The sequence below is a fragment of the Lontra canadensis genome, unplaced genomic scaffold, assembly GCF_010015895.1.
Source record: "Lontra canadensis isolate GAN:19392208 unplaced genomic scaffold, GSC_riverotter_1.0 scaffold2, whole genome shotgun sequence".
In the NCBI taxonomy this organism is placed as follows: domain Eukaryota; kingdom Metazoa; phylum Chordata; class Mammalia; order Carnivora; family Mustelidae; genus Lontra; species Lontra canadensis.
This window is the reverse complement of record NW_022630996.1, coordinates 65,097,525-65,110,930: the sequence shown is the minus strand read 5'-3', so window position 1 is coordinate 65,110,930 and position 13,406 is coordinate 65,097,525. Positions and strand designations below refer to the sequence as shown.

The 13,406-nt window shown below is 34.5% G+C and overlaps 1 protein-coding gene across 7 annotated transcripts in view; it reads left to right on the top strand.

The window, feature by feature from the left end:
• The window catches only part of CFAP69 (cilia and flagella associated protein 69), a 59,084-nt gene extending 46,337 nt beyond the window's left edge, over positions 1-12,747 (top strand). For 3 of the 7 annotated variants that reach the window (XM_032875653.1, XM_032875647.1, XM_032875655.1), the window contains 8 exons: positions 1,524-1,605; positions 4,614-4,806; positions 6,329-6,466; positions 7,019-7,095; positions 8,538-8,735; positions 10,814-10,900; positions 11,866-11,970; positions 12,305-12,744. In XM_032875653.1, coding sequence (XP_032731544.1) covers positions 1,524-1,605; positions 4,614-4,806; positions 6,329-6,466; positions 7,019-7,095; positions 8,538-8,735; positions 10,814-10,900; positions 11,866-11,970; positions 12,305-12,475 — 1,051 coding nt within the window. In that variant the 3' untranslated portion in view covers positions 12,476-12,744. Of the gene's footprint in view, positions 1-1,523; positions 1,606-4,613; positions 4,807-6,328; positions 6,467-7,018; positions 7,096-8,537; positions 8,736-10,813; positions 10,901-11,865; positions 11,971-12,304 lie in introns of all 7 variants that reach the window. The other 4 variants (XM_032875630.1, XM_032875623.1, XM_032875640.1 and 1 more) reach the window with 3 other exon arrangements.
• Positions 12,748-13,406: the final 659 nt, after the last annotated feature.

The following is a 13,406-nucleotide window of genomic DNA, read 5'->3' as shown; positions in this document are numbered from 1 at the left end:
ACAAAAGCTTCACAGGTGAATTTTACCAAACATTTAAAGAATTAATACGAATCTTTCTTAAACTCTTCCAGAATATAGAAAAGGGAATGCTTCCAATTCACTTTATGAGGCCAGTCCTGAGGGAAATGGAAGCAAATATCCTATAGGAAATATTAGCAAACCAAATTCAACAACAAATTAAAAGGCTCATACACCATAACCAAGTGGGATTTAAAAACTCTCAACAAATTAAGTAGAGAAGGAACTAACAAAATAAAGGTCATAGATGAAAAGTCCACATCTAAGATCACACTAAATGGTGAAAAGCTAAGAGCTTTTCCTAAAAGATCTGTAACAAGGCAAATGTGCCCACTCTCACCATTTCTACTCAGTACTGTAAATCCTAGCCAGAGCAAGAAAAAAGAAATAAAAAGGCATCTAAATCAGAAAAGAAGTATTAAAATTATCTGTTTGCAGATGACATGATCTTATACATAGAAACCCCTAAAGACTCCACCAAAAACTGTTAGAACTAATAAATTCAATAAAGTAGCAAGATACAAAATCAAATACAAAAATCAGTTGCATTTCCATACACATTTCTATTCATACCATAATGAACTATGCAAAAAGAAAATTAAGAAAACAATCATACTTACAATAGAACCAAAAAGAATAAAGTACTTAGGAAGAAATGTAACCAAGGAAGTGAAAACCTTACGCACTGAAAACGGTAAAACACTGACAAAAGAAATTAAAGCAGGCACAAATAAATCGAAGGACATCCTGTGCTCACAGACTGGAATAATTAATATGGTTTAAATGTCGTACTAGCCAAAGTGATGTATAGCTTCATGCAATCCCTATTAAATCCTAAAGATATTGTTTTACAGAAATAGAAAATACAATCCTAAGATTCATATGGAACCACTAATCATCAAGGAAAGGCAAACCAAAACCGCAATGAGTTATCATCTTATACCTGATGGAATGGTTATTAACCACCCCCCCCAAGACATGTTTTGGTGAGGAATGTGGAGAAAAGAGAACTCTTAACATTGAGGGGAATGGAAATCGTACAGCCACTATGGAAAACAGTATAGAAGTTCCTCAAAAAATTTAAAAATAGAACCACCATATGATCCAACAATCCCACTTCTGGGTATATATCCAAAAGAATTAGAATCAGAATCTTGAAGAAATAGCTGGACTCCCATGTTCATTGCAGTATTATTCACAATAGGCAAGATATGGAAACAACCCAAATGTCCATCAATAGATGAATGGATAAAGAAAAAAATATGGTATATACATGTAATGGAATAGCACTTAGCCTTAAAAAAGAAGAAAATCCTATGGTTTATAACATAGATGGACCTGGAAGACACTATGCTAAGTGAAATAAGTCAGTCACAGAAGACTATCTTTTATACATGATTTCTGTTATATGAGGCATCTAAAACAGTCCAAAAAAATATGGAAGTAGACAATAGTATATAGACAGTAGAATCCTTGTTAAGTGAATAACTTCCTTTTTATTTAAGGTGCTGTATTTTGGGTTGTTATCCCTCAGAGGATTACTTTCTTGAAAAGGAAGGCATTTTTCTCCTTTTGGACTTATTGGCAGTAAGTATGATTGTTAATAATTGTAAACAAATAAATAAATATGTTTTTATTAACTCTTTCCAAAACTAAGAGCCATAGAACACCATTCTGTAATTAAATGTGCCCCCAAATCATGTTTAAATGTTTGTTTTAAACAAAATCTCACTTGGAGATCCATAATTTGCATTGGCATAATAAAGGCTCTGAAAATTCCTCCTGTGAAGAAACCTGTTTACTTAGGTCAGCACTCCCAAACATGTAACAACAGAAAATTTGTTTTATGGGATTTTTCCCACCCACCTTTAAAGAAATAATTTATGAAATGCTAAACAATATCAAAACACATAAGCATAACTTCTAGCTTCTTCTCTTAGTATTAAAAGTTAAGGGCCACATTAAACAAAGGAGTAAAGATCAGCATTTTTTAGATTTTATTTATTTATTTGAGAGAGAGCAAGAGAGCGAGAGAGAGCATGAGCAGGGGTGGGAGAGGCAGAGAGAGAGGGGGAGGGAGAAGGAGGCTCCCTGCTGAGCAAGAAGCCCGATGTAGGACTCCATCCCAGGACCCTGGGATCATGACCTGAGCCGAAGGCAGCCACTTAACCCACTGAGCCACCCAGGCGCCCCAAGATGAGCATTTTTAAAGAACTGAATAGTTTGTAGGTAATGTGAAGAATCAAGTGTGTTTTAGACCATTTTATAGAATGAGCAGGAATGACTATAATTAAGTTTGCCAGGAAAGACAGTTGCCATCTAACACCAAAGAATGGCAAAGACCCTCAATTATCCTCAAAGTAATTCCCCACTGGCCTCAATTCCAAGTAGGTTTATGTCAAGATGATATGGGAGTAAAAGTATAATTTGGTTTCAATAAAACTTAGAGATATTCCCACGTAGAGTTCTACCTATGTCCCTGCCTTGATCGCCACCATTCACGATTTTATTAACAGAATAACAGACCATGGGGCACCTGGGTGGCTCAGCTGGTTAAGTATCTGCCTTTGGCTCAGGTCATGATCCCAGAGTCCTGGGATGGAGCCCCACACTGGGCTCCCTGCTCAGTGGGAGCCTGCTGCTCCCTCTGCCTGCCGCTCCCTCTGCTTGTGCTCTCTTCTTTCTCAAATAAATAAATACAATCTTAAAAAAGAAAAAACAGAATAACAAACCTACTTGGATTTAGCAAAGGTACTAAAATTATTTGTGTCTCTGAAAGAAAATTAGTTGGCATTACATATAGGAAAGCAAACTCATTAGATATAAAACATTACAAAAAATAAAAATAATAACCCATTTTGATAAACAGGAGTGAGTCATAACCAGAAGTCCTTGGATTGTTCAGAAAATTGGACATAATACAGAAAGATATATGTGTGGCTTTACTAAATGATCACCATGTTTCTCTGATGAGAGGTCAAGCATGCCCAGAGGTGCTTGGTGATTTGTGAGGGGATTCTCAAAGTCACAGAATTAATTTGGCACATCTTCCTAGAATCTGTTTTTAGTTGAAGACTAGGAAATGGGGAGTTATATTAAACATGTATATACTAAATAGTGAAATTCTATGCGAATATTGAATGTTATATAATAGACTTCAAAGACATTTCTCACTTGTGTTCACTCTCCTTCACCACTAGGGTTTCTCTGATGGAAAGGCATGAAGAAGACTGGTAGGAGAAGCCATATAGCGCAGTGGTTATGATCATAGGCTGCAGTCAGTCTGACTGAGGCCTCCAATACTTGTTAGCTGTGTAACTTGGACAAGTATTTAACATCTCTGTTACATGTTTCTTCATCTACCTAACAGAGATAACGATAGTATCTATCCCATGCTCTGTGGGAGAATTATATGAGTGATTATGTGTGCATGTGCACATATGCACATACAGATATACACACATACACTTACATACTTGTATTTGGAATAGTTCCTGACAGATATTTTTGCCATGTAAGTGTTTTCTATTTTTAATGAATATAAATATTAGATTGTGCTTAATGTGATTTAAACCAATCAAGTTAATTACAGATTACAAATATTCTTTAATGAAGTTTTTTTTATCAACTCCAACCCTTGAAATTTGCCTCTTTCTCCAGAAAATGAAGTATAGGAATAAAGAACCCAATTGAGGGCTCTGTTTAATACAATCTGCTAAAATATTTATTCAGTGTGCAATGATAATAATTGCTAATAATGTTAAATATTATTTAGAGCTTTCTATATGCCAGGAAGTCTTGTGTAATTCATGACAATAACTCTCTAAAGCAGGTAATAATATCCTTCATTTTATAATAGAGGAAACTGATAATGTTTGCTTAAATAACAGGTTATGTGTTTCCTGTGCTATATTCTGTTAACGGTATACTATGAGTTAATCAACAAAAACTATTTCAGACACAAATTATTACTGTGTGGAGACTATTACTCTGGATGGACTTTTCTATACGTAAATTTTGGTTTGCTGAAAGCTAGTAGCAAAACAAGGGAAATATGCTTGATATTTTTTCTTAAATGCTTACTTTGCAAAATACAAAATTAAATCTCAAGTGGTTTATTTTCATATGTGACTGCCACATGCAGTTACCATCAGTTATTTTCTTAGTCACCACAAGGTTATAGTTAATATGAGTCTTTACAAACCTTAATAAAGCATGTAGATTGGAAAGATCCTATAATTAGAGTGAACAATGTCTGGTACTGTTTACCTTGCTCCACTTAAAATGAACATGTTCACTTACTTTTACAATATCTCTTTTTCTGGACCTAACCAAATCAATTGCTTTTTTGGTCATGACATATATTTATGACTACATCAGAATTATATTGAATCTTTTTATTCTTTCTAATTCTTAAGCATATTTTCAACAGGAGATTGTCCAGTCATACTTAAGTAGAGTGTGAATTTTTTAAGGCCATAATTTAGAAGAAAGTTACTTGTTAATACAAATATTTCTTGGGGGTTTTTTATTTTGAAGGTAATAATTCTTAAAATTTATTACATCTCTTTTCCTTTTCTGTTTCCTTGCAAAAGTTGAACCAAAAAGAATTCTGTAATCTAATACTTGGAATAATGGTTGAATTTTGTGATAATCCCAAAACTACGGCTCATGTCAATGCTTGGCGAGGGAAGAAGGACCAGACAGCTGCTAGTCTTTTAATTAAATTGTGGAGAAAGGAAGAAAAAGAACTGGGAGTAAAGCGTGATAAACATGGGATGATCATTGGTAAGTGTATTTATAACTGTCAGTAGTAGCAATTAGATGCATATTTTAATTGAGATATAATTGACATATAACTTGCACTAGTTTTAGGTGTACAACATAATGATTTGATATATGTACATATTACAAAGTGATTACCATAATAAATTTAGTTAACATCCATCACTACAAGTTACAATTTTTTTGTTGTGATCTAACTTTTAAAATCTACTTTCTTAGCAACTTTCAAATATACAATAAAGTATTTGTTAACTGTAGTCACCACCCTGTTCATTACATCCTAGGACTTATTCATTGTTTACCCATATTTTTAAAAAGAGATCTTTAAAAAATTTTAGGGAAGTATGAGGACTTCCACCTCTTTGTTTAAAGTTGTTTTCACAAGAGTTTGTAGAACTTGCTATCAAATTCTGAATGAATGGAAGAAAACTAAGTAAATTAGTAGCAGGTTCATATTTTTATAGAATATTTTCAGGAAGTGATATTTGATTATATCCTTCAACTCAAAACAAAAAAAAACCAAAAAACAAAAAACCCAACATCATGTCCTAAAGAAGTTCCTTTGAGTTACTTGCTTTTACAAATAGATTCAGTAACATTTCATTTACCAATTAAAATTTGGAATGTAAATGGAGTGCCTGAAAACAATTTTTATAGCATTTTGTACATTTCTGTTGATTCATATTCATGAAGCAAGTTTACTTTTTATATAAAAGAAGAAATTGTTTTCTTCCTTTTTTTTTAAAGATTTTATTTATTTATTTGAGAGAGAGAATGGGGGAGAGAGAGAGAGAGAGAGAGTACAAGCAGGTGGAGGGGTATAGGGAGAGGGAGAAACAGACTTACTGCTGAGCAGGGAACCCGATGCAGGGCTGGATCCCAGGACCCTGGGATCAAGACCTGAGCCAAAGGCAGATGCTTGACAACTGAGCCACCCAAGCACCCTAGAAGAAATTGTTTTCTAAATAAAAATAAATCAAATGTTGATAAATTTTAATTATCAGCAATCTACAATGCTAGGGTACATTTTCTAAGCCTCAAGTTTCTTTTCATCTAAACTGTTAATATTGTTAATTTTTAAATGAAAATGCTTGCCCTTTAACTTCTGATGATTTCTATTTCAACCAATTTTTATTATTTCTGAGTTTTGATCTGTAACACATAAAATTGTTTTCATATTTATAGCATAATATATAGAACCCAAAAGTGAAGGAGATTACATCTTTGTTAAACTGACATTATTTAATTTCTGGATCTCAAAATTAGAAAAGTTATTTACATAAGAGTTTCACTTTTTAAAAATTATTTTGTGAAATTTCCGTATTTTACGTATAATTAAAAAGTTTTGCCATAGAATGAGGAATAACTGCTAATGCTTTCAAAAGAATAACCATATACAGTGCACTATTTTATTCAGTTATAAGATGTTTATATATCTTATGTCGGGATGAAAATTTCAAATTGAGATATTAATTTACTAATGTTTGTATCTGTCCTTTCTGTTTTCATGATATGCATTGATTAGATACAAAGAAACCTCTATTTACCAGTTTCCAAGAAGAGCAAAAAATCATGCCATTGCCTGCAAACTGCCCAACTCTTGCAGTTATGGACGTTGCTGAGAATATCAGAGCAAAAATTTATGCTGTGCTGGGCAAACTGGGTAAGAAGCTACTTGTCAAATTCTCAAGAGCCTCTGTTTTACTCAGTTTGCAAAGTGATTTTGCTTTGGAGTCTGTTTTCAAACATGATGATCAAAATCCTTTTATACAGATAAGTGCATTTCCATTGTTACCCAATGCCCAAGGTACACCCTTTATCAATTACACTTGATCTTAGCCAAAAGGCTGAGAAGCGATGACCCTTTATCAATTAAAATCAGAATCTCTGAGTGTGGGGCCCAGGCATCAGCATCTTTCAAAGCTCCCCAGGCAGTTCCAGGATTAAAGGTAGTTAATTTAGATGATTAGGCTTAAACATTTGAATTGTGAAATACCTCAGTTTTTTAAATCCTTGCTTCCTTTTTTTTTTTCCTTGCTTCCCATTAAGGAAAAAAGTTGTCAAACACTCTTGAGCAAGCCAGAAGCTCACAGAACTAACTTTCGTAATCAGGATGAAATAAAAATTGTTGGCATTAGTTTTTATAAAATAGATACAAGCCTTTTGGAATCACTTGCTTTGTTACAGTAATTCTTTCTTTATAAACTTTGTTTAGATTTTGAAAATTTACCTGGCCTATCTGCTGAAGATTTTGTCACTCTTTGTATCATACACAGATACCTTGACTTTAAAGTGAGTACCTTCTTAATAATCTTATTAAACTCTAACATAACAAAAAAATCAATTGGGAAATAAAAGATCTATTCATAGTTGTAAGCAATCATCCGTGTACTGTATAGTTTTTATTTTATTATTTCATCCAACTATTAGTTTATAAAAGAAGATGGATGTTACTGACAGAGCTATTCAGAAGCTTACTGGAATTTTTAAAATATAATTTTTTTTTAAGATTATTTATTTATTTATTTGACAGACAGAGATCACAAGCAGGCAGAGAGGCAGAGAGAGAGGGAGGCAGGCTCCCTGCTGAGCAGAGAGCCCGATGCAGGGCTAGATCCCAGAACCCTGGGATTATGACCTGAGCCGAAGGCACAGGCTTTAACCCACTGAGCCACCCAGGCACCCCTAAAATATAATTTCTTCTCTTTAGAGAGCATTAGGAATTATAGTTAAGTGAATTATTCCTTATTAACATAAATTATTAATATTTATTAAAGATTATTTTATCTTTAGTTTACATGATGATCAAATATCAGGTAAAGGATATGAGGTTTCTCACCCTGTTGGTTATATTTTTATTGGCAAATAAATACTTTTGTAGTATTTTGAAGCAAAGTCTTTTTTAGTATTTTCTCCTCTACTAATATTAGTACTATATATTTGAATGTTATAAATGAATAAGTCTCTATTTTCAAATGAAAAAATAGCTCACTTTCATCCCAATCCTGGATATATAAATTTTTCTATAAATATGAGCATACTCAAGCACATTAAATTTACAAACAACCTAGAATATGAGATGGACCTGTCAGTATGATGAAACCATGGAGTTAAAAGCTTGAGATTCAGTTACTGTCTGAGCTAGAAGGTGAGGGCAGAACGCAGGGCTCTAGAGCTCCAGTTATCCCCATGTTAATTGCCCTACAAGTTCAGCTTGACCTAGCTTTGATTTATTTATTTTTAAAAAGCATTGCTATCCTTTTTTTTTCTTTTTTAAACTCCCATCCAATGTGGGGCTTGAACTCGTGACCCCAAGATCAAGAGTCATATGCTGTATGGACTGAGCCAGCCAGGCATCCCTTGACCTAGCTATTAATACAGGGCTTTTGGGAGGAAGACATCAGTAGTTCAAAAGAATAAGACCACAGCAGCAGTTTCTTGCAGCTGTGAAAACAGTGCGACTATAAAACAGGGCAGTGAAAATTGTAGTGAATTAGACTTAGGTAGTGGAGCCTCATCTACGAATACATTATCCTTGTAAAACATGATAACTCAACTGTAACTTGTGCCCCAAATAATTCCCAATGCACTTATTCACAAGTAGGAAGATGGGGAAAGGTGGTTCAGTAAATGTTAACTTTGGAACAACCACCCAAATAAAGGATTACCCCAAATTACATCATTTATTTGTGGTTAAATTAACTTTTTTTTAACCTTAAACTTTGTTATAACAGATTGGAGAAATATGGAATGAAATATGTGAAGAAATAAAATTAGAAAAGTTAAGACCAGTCAATACAGATAAAAAAATTTTGGAAGCTATTACAACAGCATCAGAAAATATTGGAAAGATGGTTGCTTCTCTTCAAAGTGAGATGATTGAAAGCCAAGCACACCAAGATGTGCAAAATGAACAAAAAGTATATACAAAAGTAAGTCACGGGACACCTGGGTGGCTCAGTGGGTTAAGCCTCTGCTTTCCACTCGGGTCGTGATCTCAGGGTCCTGGGATCGGGTCCCGCATCGGGCTCTCTGCTCGGTAGGAAGCCTGCTTCCCCTTCTCTCTCTCTGCCCGCCTCTCTGCCTACTTGTGATTTCTGTCTGTCAGGTAAATAAATAGAATCTTTAAAAAAAAAAAAAAAGTCACATATACCATTAAGGTAGGAAATAATTTCAATAAACTAGTTTACCATTGGATATATTTGTCTTACCTGTGAATGTTTCAGCACATGGAGTTATTTTGTAGTTTTTCTTATACTTATTTTCAGTGTTTTTGTGCAATTTTTAAAGAAACCATGAAATTAACAGCCCTGAAACTTAACTACTATATTCAGTACAGGTTTATGGCATAATGATTTGATTTCTATAGGCTTACATTTTAAAAAGTAAACAGATACCTGGGGTGCCTGGGTGGCTCAGTGCTTAAGCATCTGCCTTTGCCTCAGGTCATGATCCTGGGGTCCTGGGATCCAGCCCCGTGTCAGACTCCCTGTTCAGTGGGGAGCCTACTTCTCCCTCTCCTTCTCCCTTCTGCTCCTGCGCTCTCTCTCTCAAATAAATAAATAAAATCTTTTTAAAAAGTAAACAGGCACCTAAGACACAGTTTTTGAAATGTCAGAGTTCTAAAAATTGTGGTCTAAGTGTATACATTTAGCAAATTCTGACAGTGTATCTCTATGACTTTATGTATAGCCTCCCTGAGAAAGTACCCTCATCCCTCACTCTGTGATCTGTCCTTACTGGTATGCCAACCATAGGTATATTGATAAAAGCTTCACCCTCACATCAGTGCCATGAAACTTACAATGAATATTCTACCTATAGATTCAGAGGTAAGCTGGTCTCTGATTTTAACTAATCAGAAAAAGCCTGCCAGGAAAATACAAGCCATTTTCTTAAAGCTTTGTGTTCAGTCAGAAACTGAACACAAAAGAAGTTTTTTAAGCAAATGGGTCTTTAAGTGGCTCTAGCTTGTCCCTCAAATACAAAGACAGTGCAGATTCCCCACTTCTGCTTGGTGGACTTTTATGATTACAGTTAAATGTTTAAAACTCATTAAGATGATTTCCAAAGTGTTTTCAATTGCCTGATCTTGCACATAGTCTACTAAATGTTTATATCTACAGCCTAGTAGGAATTCTATCTGTGTCATCTGTAAATTCCACTCCATCTTAAACACCAATTTGCCTGAAAGTTTTATATAAGAGTTTTTATTGCATAGATGATATCGTTTAAGTAATTTATTTGCTGTCAAGTGGGATAACCCTATTGAAAGTTGTGCTGAGTTCTGTTGAACAGCAGAATGTCTGCTGTGGTGGATGAGCTATTGTTGATTTGGTGGTTATTGCTGATTTGTTATGGCTTTGACCCCACTTATTTTTAAGCAGTTGTTTAATTAAATACTCTTGGGTTCATAATCCATATTTAATAACATGTTATATACTAACCAAGGGCATGTGTTCTCTGATTATATATTTAGTGAATAGCCTGGTGAAAACTACATAGTCTTTGCAGTTTGTTAGTGGTGACCTCCCTAGACTGTATCACCACAACTGACTCAGCACTCTCACAAAACTACTTATCTTAAACAACTATAGCCAAAAATTAGTAATTTTACCAATATAACCTTCTGTAAACTATTATCAGTGGCAGCAAGAATCTCTATATTTTCTCCTGTGAATTTGCTGTTGGATCATTTATATAGCTTGTTCTGGATTATAATCTGTCTTCACAAGTGATAATCACATAACACAATCAGACTTGCTGGGAATGATTATTGTTGTTTTTATGTTTTGTATTTTCATTACAACAGTTTTACATTACATGTCATGGAAGGCAGTTCAAATGTTAACCACATAATGAAGGAAGGATTTTACTCTAATCGTTTACCTAGTCAGCCCTAAAATTTACATTGCCAAAATCTAGGTCTTCCTTCAAAATAAGGGCTTTAAAAAGCCCGTTGGTATCGTTTCACAGAAACTAGAACTCTTAATTATCTTTGTCATTTCAGATACAAGCCACACACAAGCAAAGAGAATTGGCTAATAAATCATGGGAAAATTTCTTGGCCAGAACATCAAATGCTAAAACTTTAAAGGTAGGATTTTTAAAATATTATGATATCCACAACAAATAGCCAATTCTGATAGGCAGACTTTTTCAGAAATATTGATATTAACAATTAAATGAGAACTGGGGGAAAGCATCACTTTGGGAAAAGATGATAAATTGCTTTAGGAATAAGCTAAAAACTAATCTAAAAATTATATAATGTTGATTGTTCACTTAAAATATGTGAGAAGCACCATTTATTTCCAAAACCTCATTGCTTTCCCCACTTCTTCCACTAATACTTTGGATATGTTTTTATGTAATGTTACAGTTCTTTGGCTAGATATGACACTGTTGAATGTTAAATTAGTCCATGAAACCACATTAAGGTAACAAAACTAAAGTAAGAACAAAAGCTCACTTGAGGTACTGGGTCTCCCCCTTCTCACTAAAAATTCTTCCCAACTCTACTTATGAAATATTCTCACTTTTAAGGAGTAATTAATGAAAATCAGCCCATTCCATGCAGATTATTTGTTATTTCAGATTTCACCTGCTGTAGTGCCTCAGCTACTGAGTTTGAACGAAAGTGCAACAAATTATCCAATTTATATCACTCTGAAATAGTTAAGTGTTCTGAATTAGTATTTATGCAAAATATTTTGAAAACATGTATCACCTGAGGTAAATTTAAGAGTTTCTTAAATTATGTGCTAAAATGGGATTTCCAGAAGGCCTGCTTTATTCCTTGGTCATATATGTCTGATAACTGGAACTCTCAGTAATTTTCTCAGGTGACTGGTGTCTTCTGCAATGTATAGAAGATGCAACTTACTAATAACTGTCTTCTTAGTCTAAGTGAGTAAGTAACAGGTTCCAGTCCTACTCAATAAATGGTTCAAGTAGAAATCAGGCACAATTAAATGTACTTCACATACTTCACTGCAAGTATGATAGTTAATGCTTTAGTAGCAATTAATATTACTTTCTTTCTAATTTAAAAATCTTCAGAAAGCAAAAAGACTTCAGGAAAAAGCTATAGAATCCTCTAGATACAGTAAGCCTCCACCAAATGCAATATTTCACAGGACAGATATTAAAGGCCTTAACACAACGGTAAGTTTTTTTGTTGTTTTTGTTCATTTGTTTGTTTTGCTTCATAATTTTTCTTAGTGGTACTGTATTTAGTCTCCATAGAATGTTAGTTGTATGGGGGGTTTTCCTCATTTTTTTTTTTTTTTGGTCAAATTTCACACAGTTAAGGCATATTTATCTCCAAGATAAATTCACTGTTACCCAGTACTGGTTTAGACCCCATCAGCCCTACAGCATTCCCAGGAAACAGCTACAAATTTGTATCTTTTCTAAAATCAGTGGAAGGATGAATGGGTTTTTCTCTTATTGAAAAATTTTGTAAATGAACTCTTACCTATACCTTTTGCTTTGTCAGGTGCCTTCTGGTCGGGTAGTAACAGTGGAAAGCACTCCTGCCCGATTACTGGGAGGACCTCTGGCTGATACAGATATTGCTCTTAAAAAACTGCCTATTCGAGGAGGAGCCCTACAAAAGGTGAAAGCAGTGAAAACTGTGAATGAGTCAAAGAAGAGTGTTCCTACATAAAATAATCTATGGAGATTTTGAAATAAAGTTTGCTTATAATTTTTTAGTTGAATATATCTTTATAAACATAAAGCAAATATTTTAGTAAAATACTATGAAAAATAAAAGTTAAGTACATATAATTTATTTGTATTGAAAATATCTACATATAGCACCAGAAGAGTTGTCATCAATTTCTTTGGAAAGATCACTAATTCTCTTTACGGAAATTATAAAATATATTGTGTCAGTTAAACTCCTTTGGTTGCATGTGAACTACTTCATCTGGTTTAAGCCAATAAAAACTTTTCCAGGCTCTATAGCTATCAAATCTAGGAGTAGTTAAGACTGCAGGCATTGGGGGCACCTGGGTGGCTCAGTGGGTTAAAGCCTCTGCCTTTGGCTCAGGTCATCATCTCAGGGTCCTGGGATCGAGCCCCGCATTGGGCTCTCTGCTCAGCAGGGAGCCGGCTCCCCGCCCCCCCACCGCCTGCCTCTCTGCCTACTTGTGATCTCTGTCTTTCAAATAGATAAATCAATTAATTAATTAATTAATTTTAAAAAAAAAAGACTACAGACTACTAGATCCATTGTTGGATCTAGGACTGAAACTCTGTGAGTAAATCTTCTCCCAAGTCGATACCCAGAAGAGAAGAATACATGCCAGTTTTTCAATAGTCTCTGCAACTGCCTCTGCCTCTTGGGACCCTTGATTGGCCACATGCCCACTCCTGAGCCATTCGCCATGACTTTGGCCAGATCTGAGTACCGCCTACTCCCAGAACCAGAAGTAGGCCAACCCCAACCAAAATATATGGATGGAGTGGGGAATCAGGATATTTATGTATGTATATATAAATACTGGGCAGCAAAAACATTTCCAACAAATTTGTTGGTCAAAGTAAAATAAGTTGGCTCTGTTATAAAAAGTAAATGTGAGTTATGAGCTAAA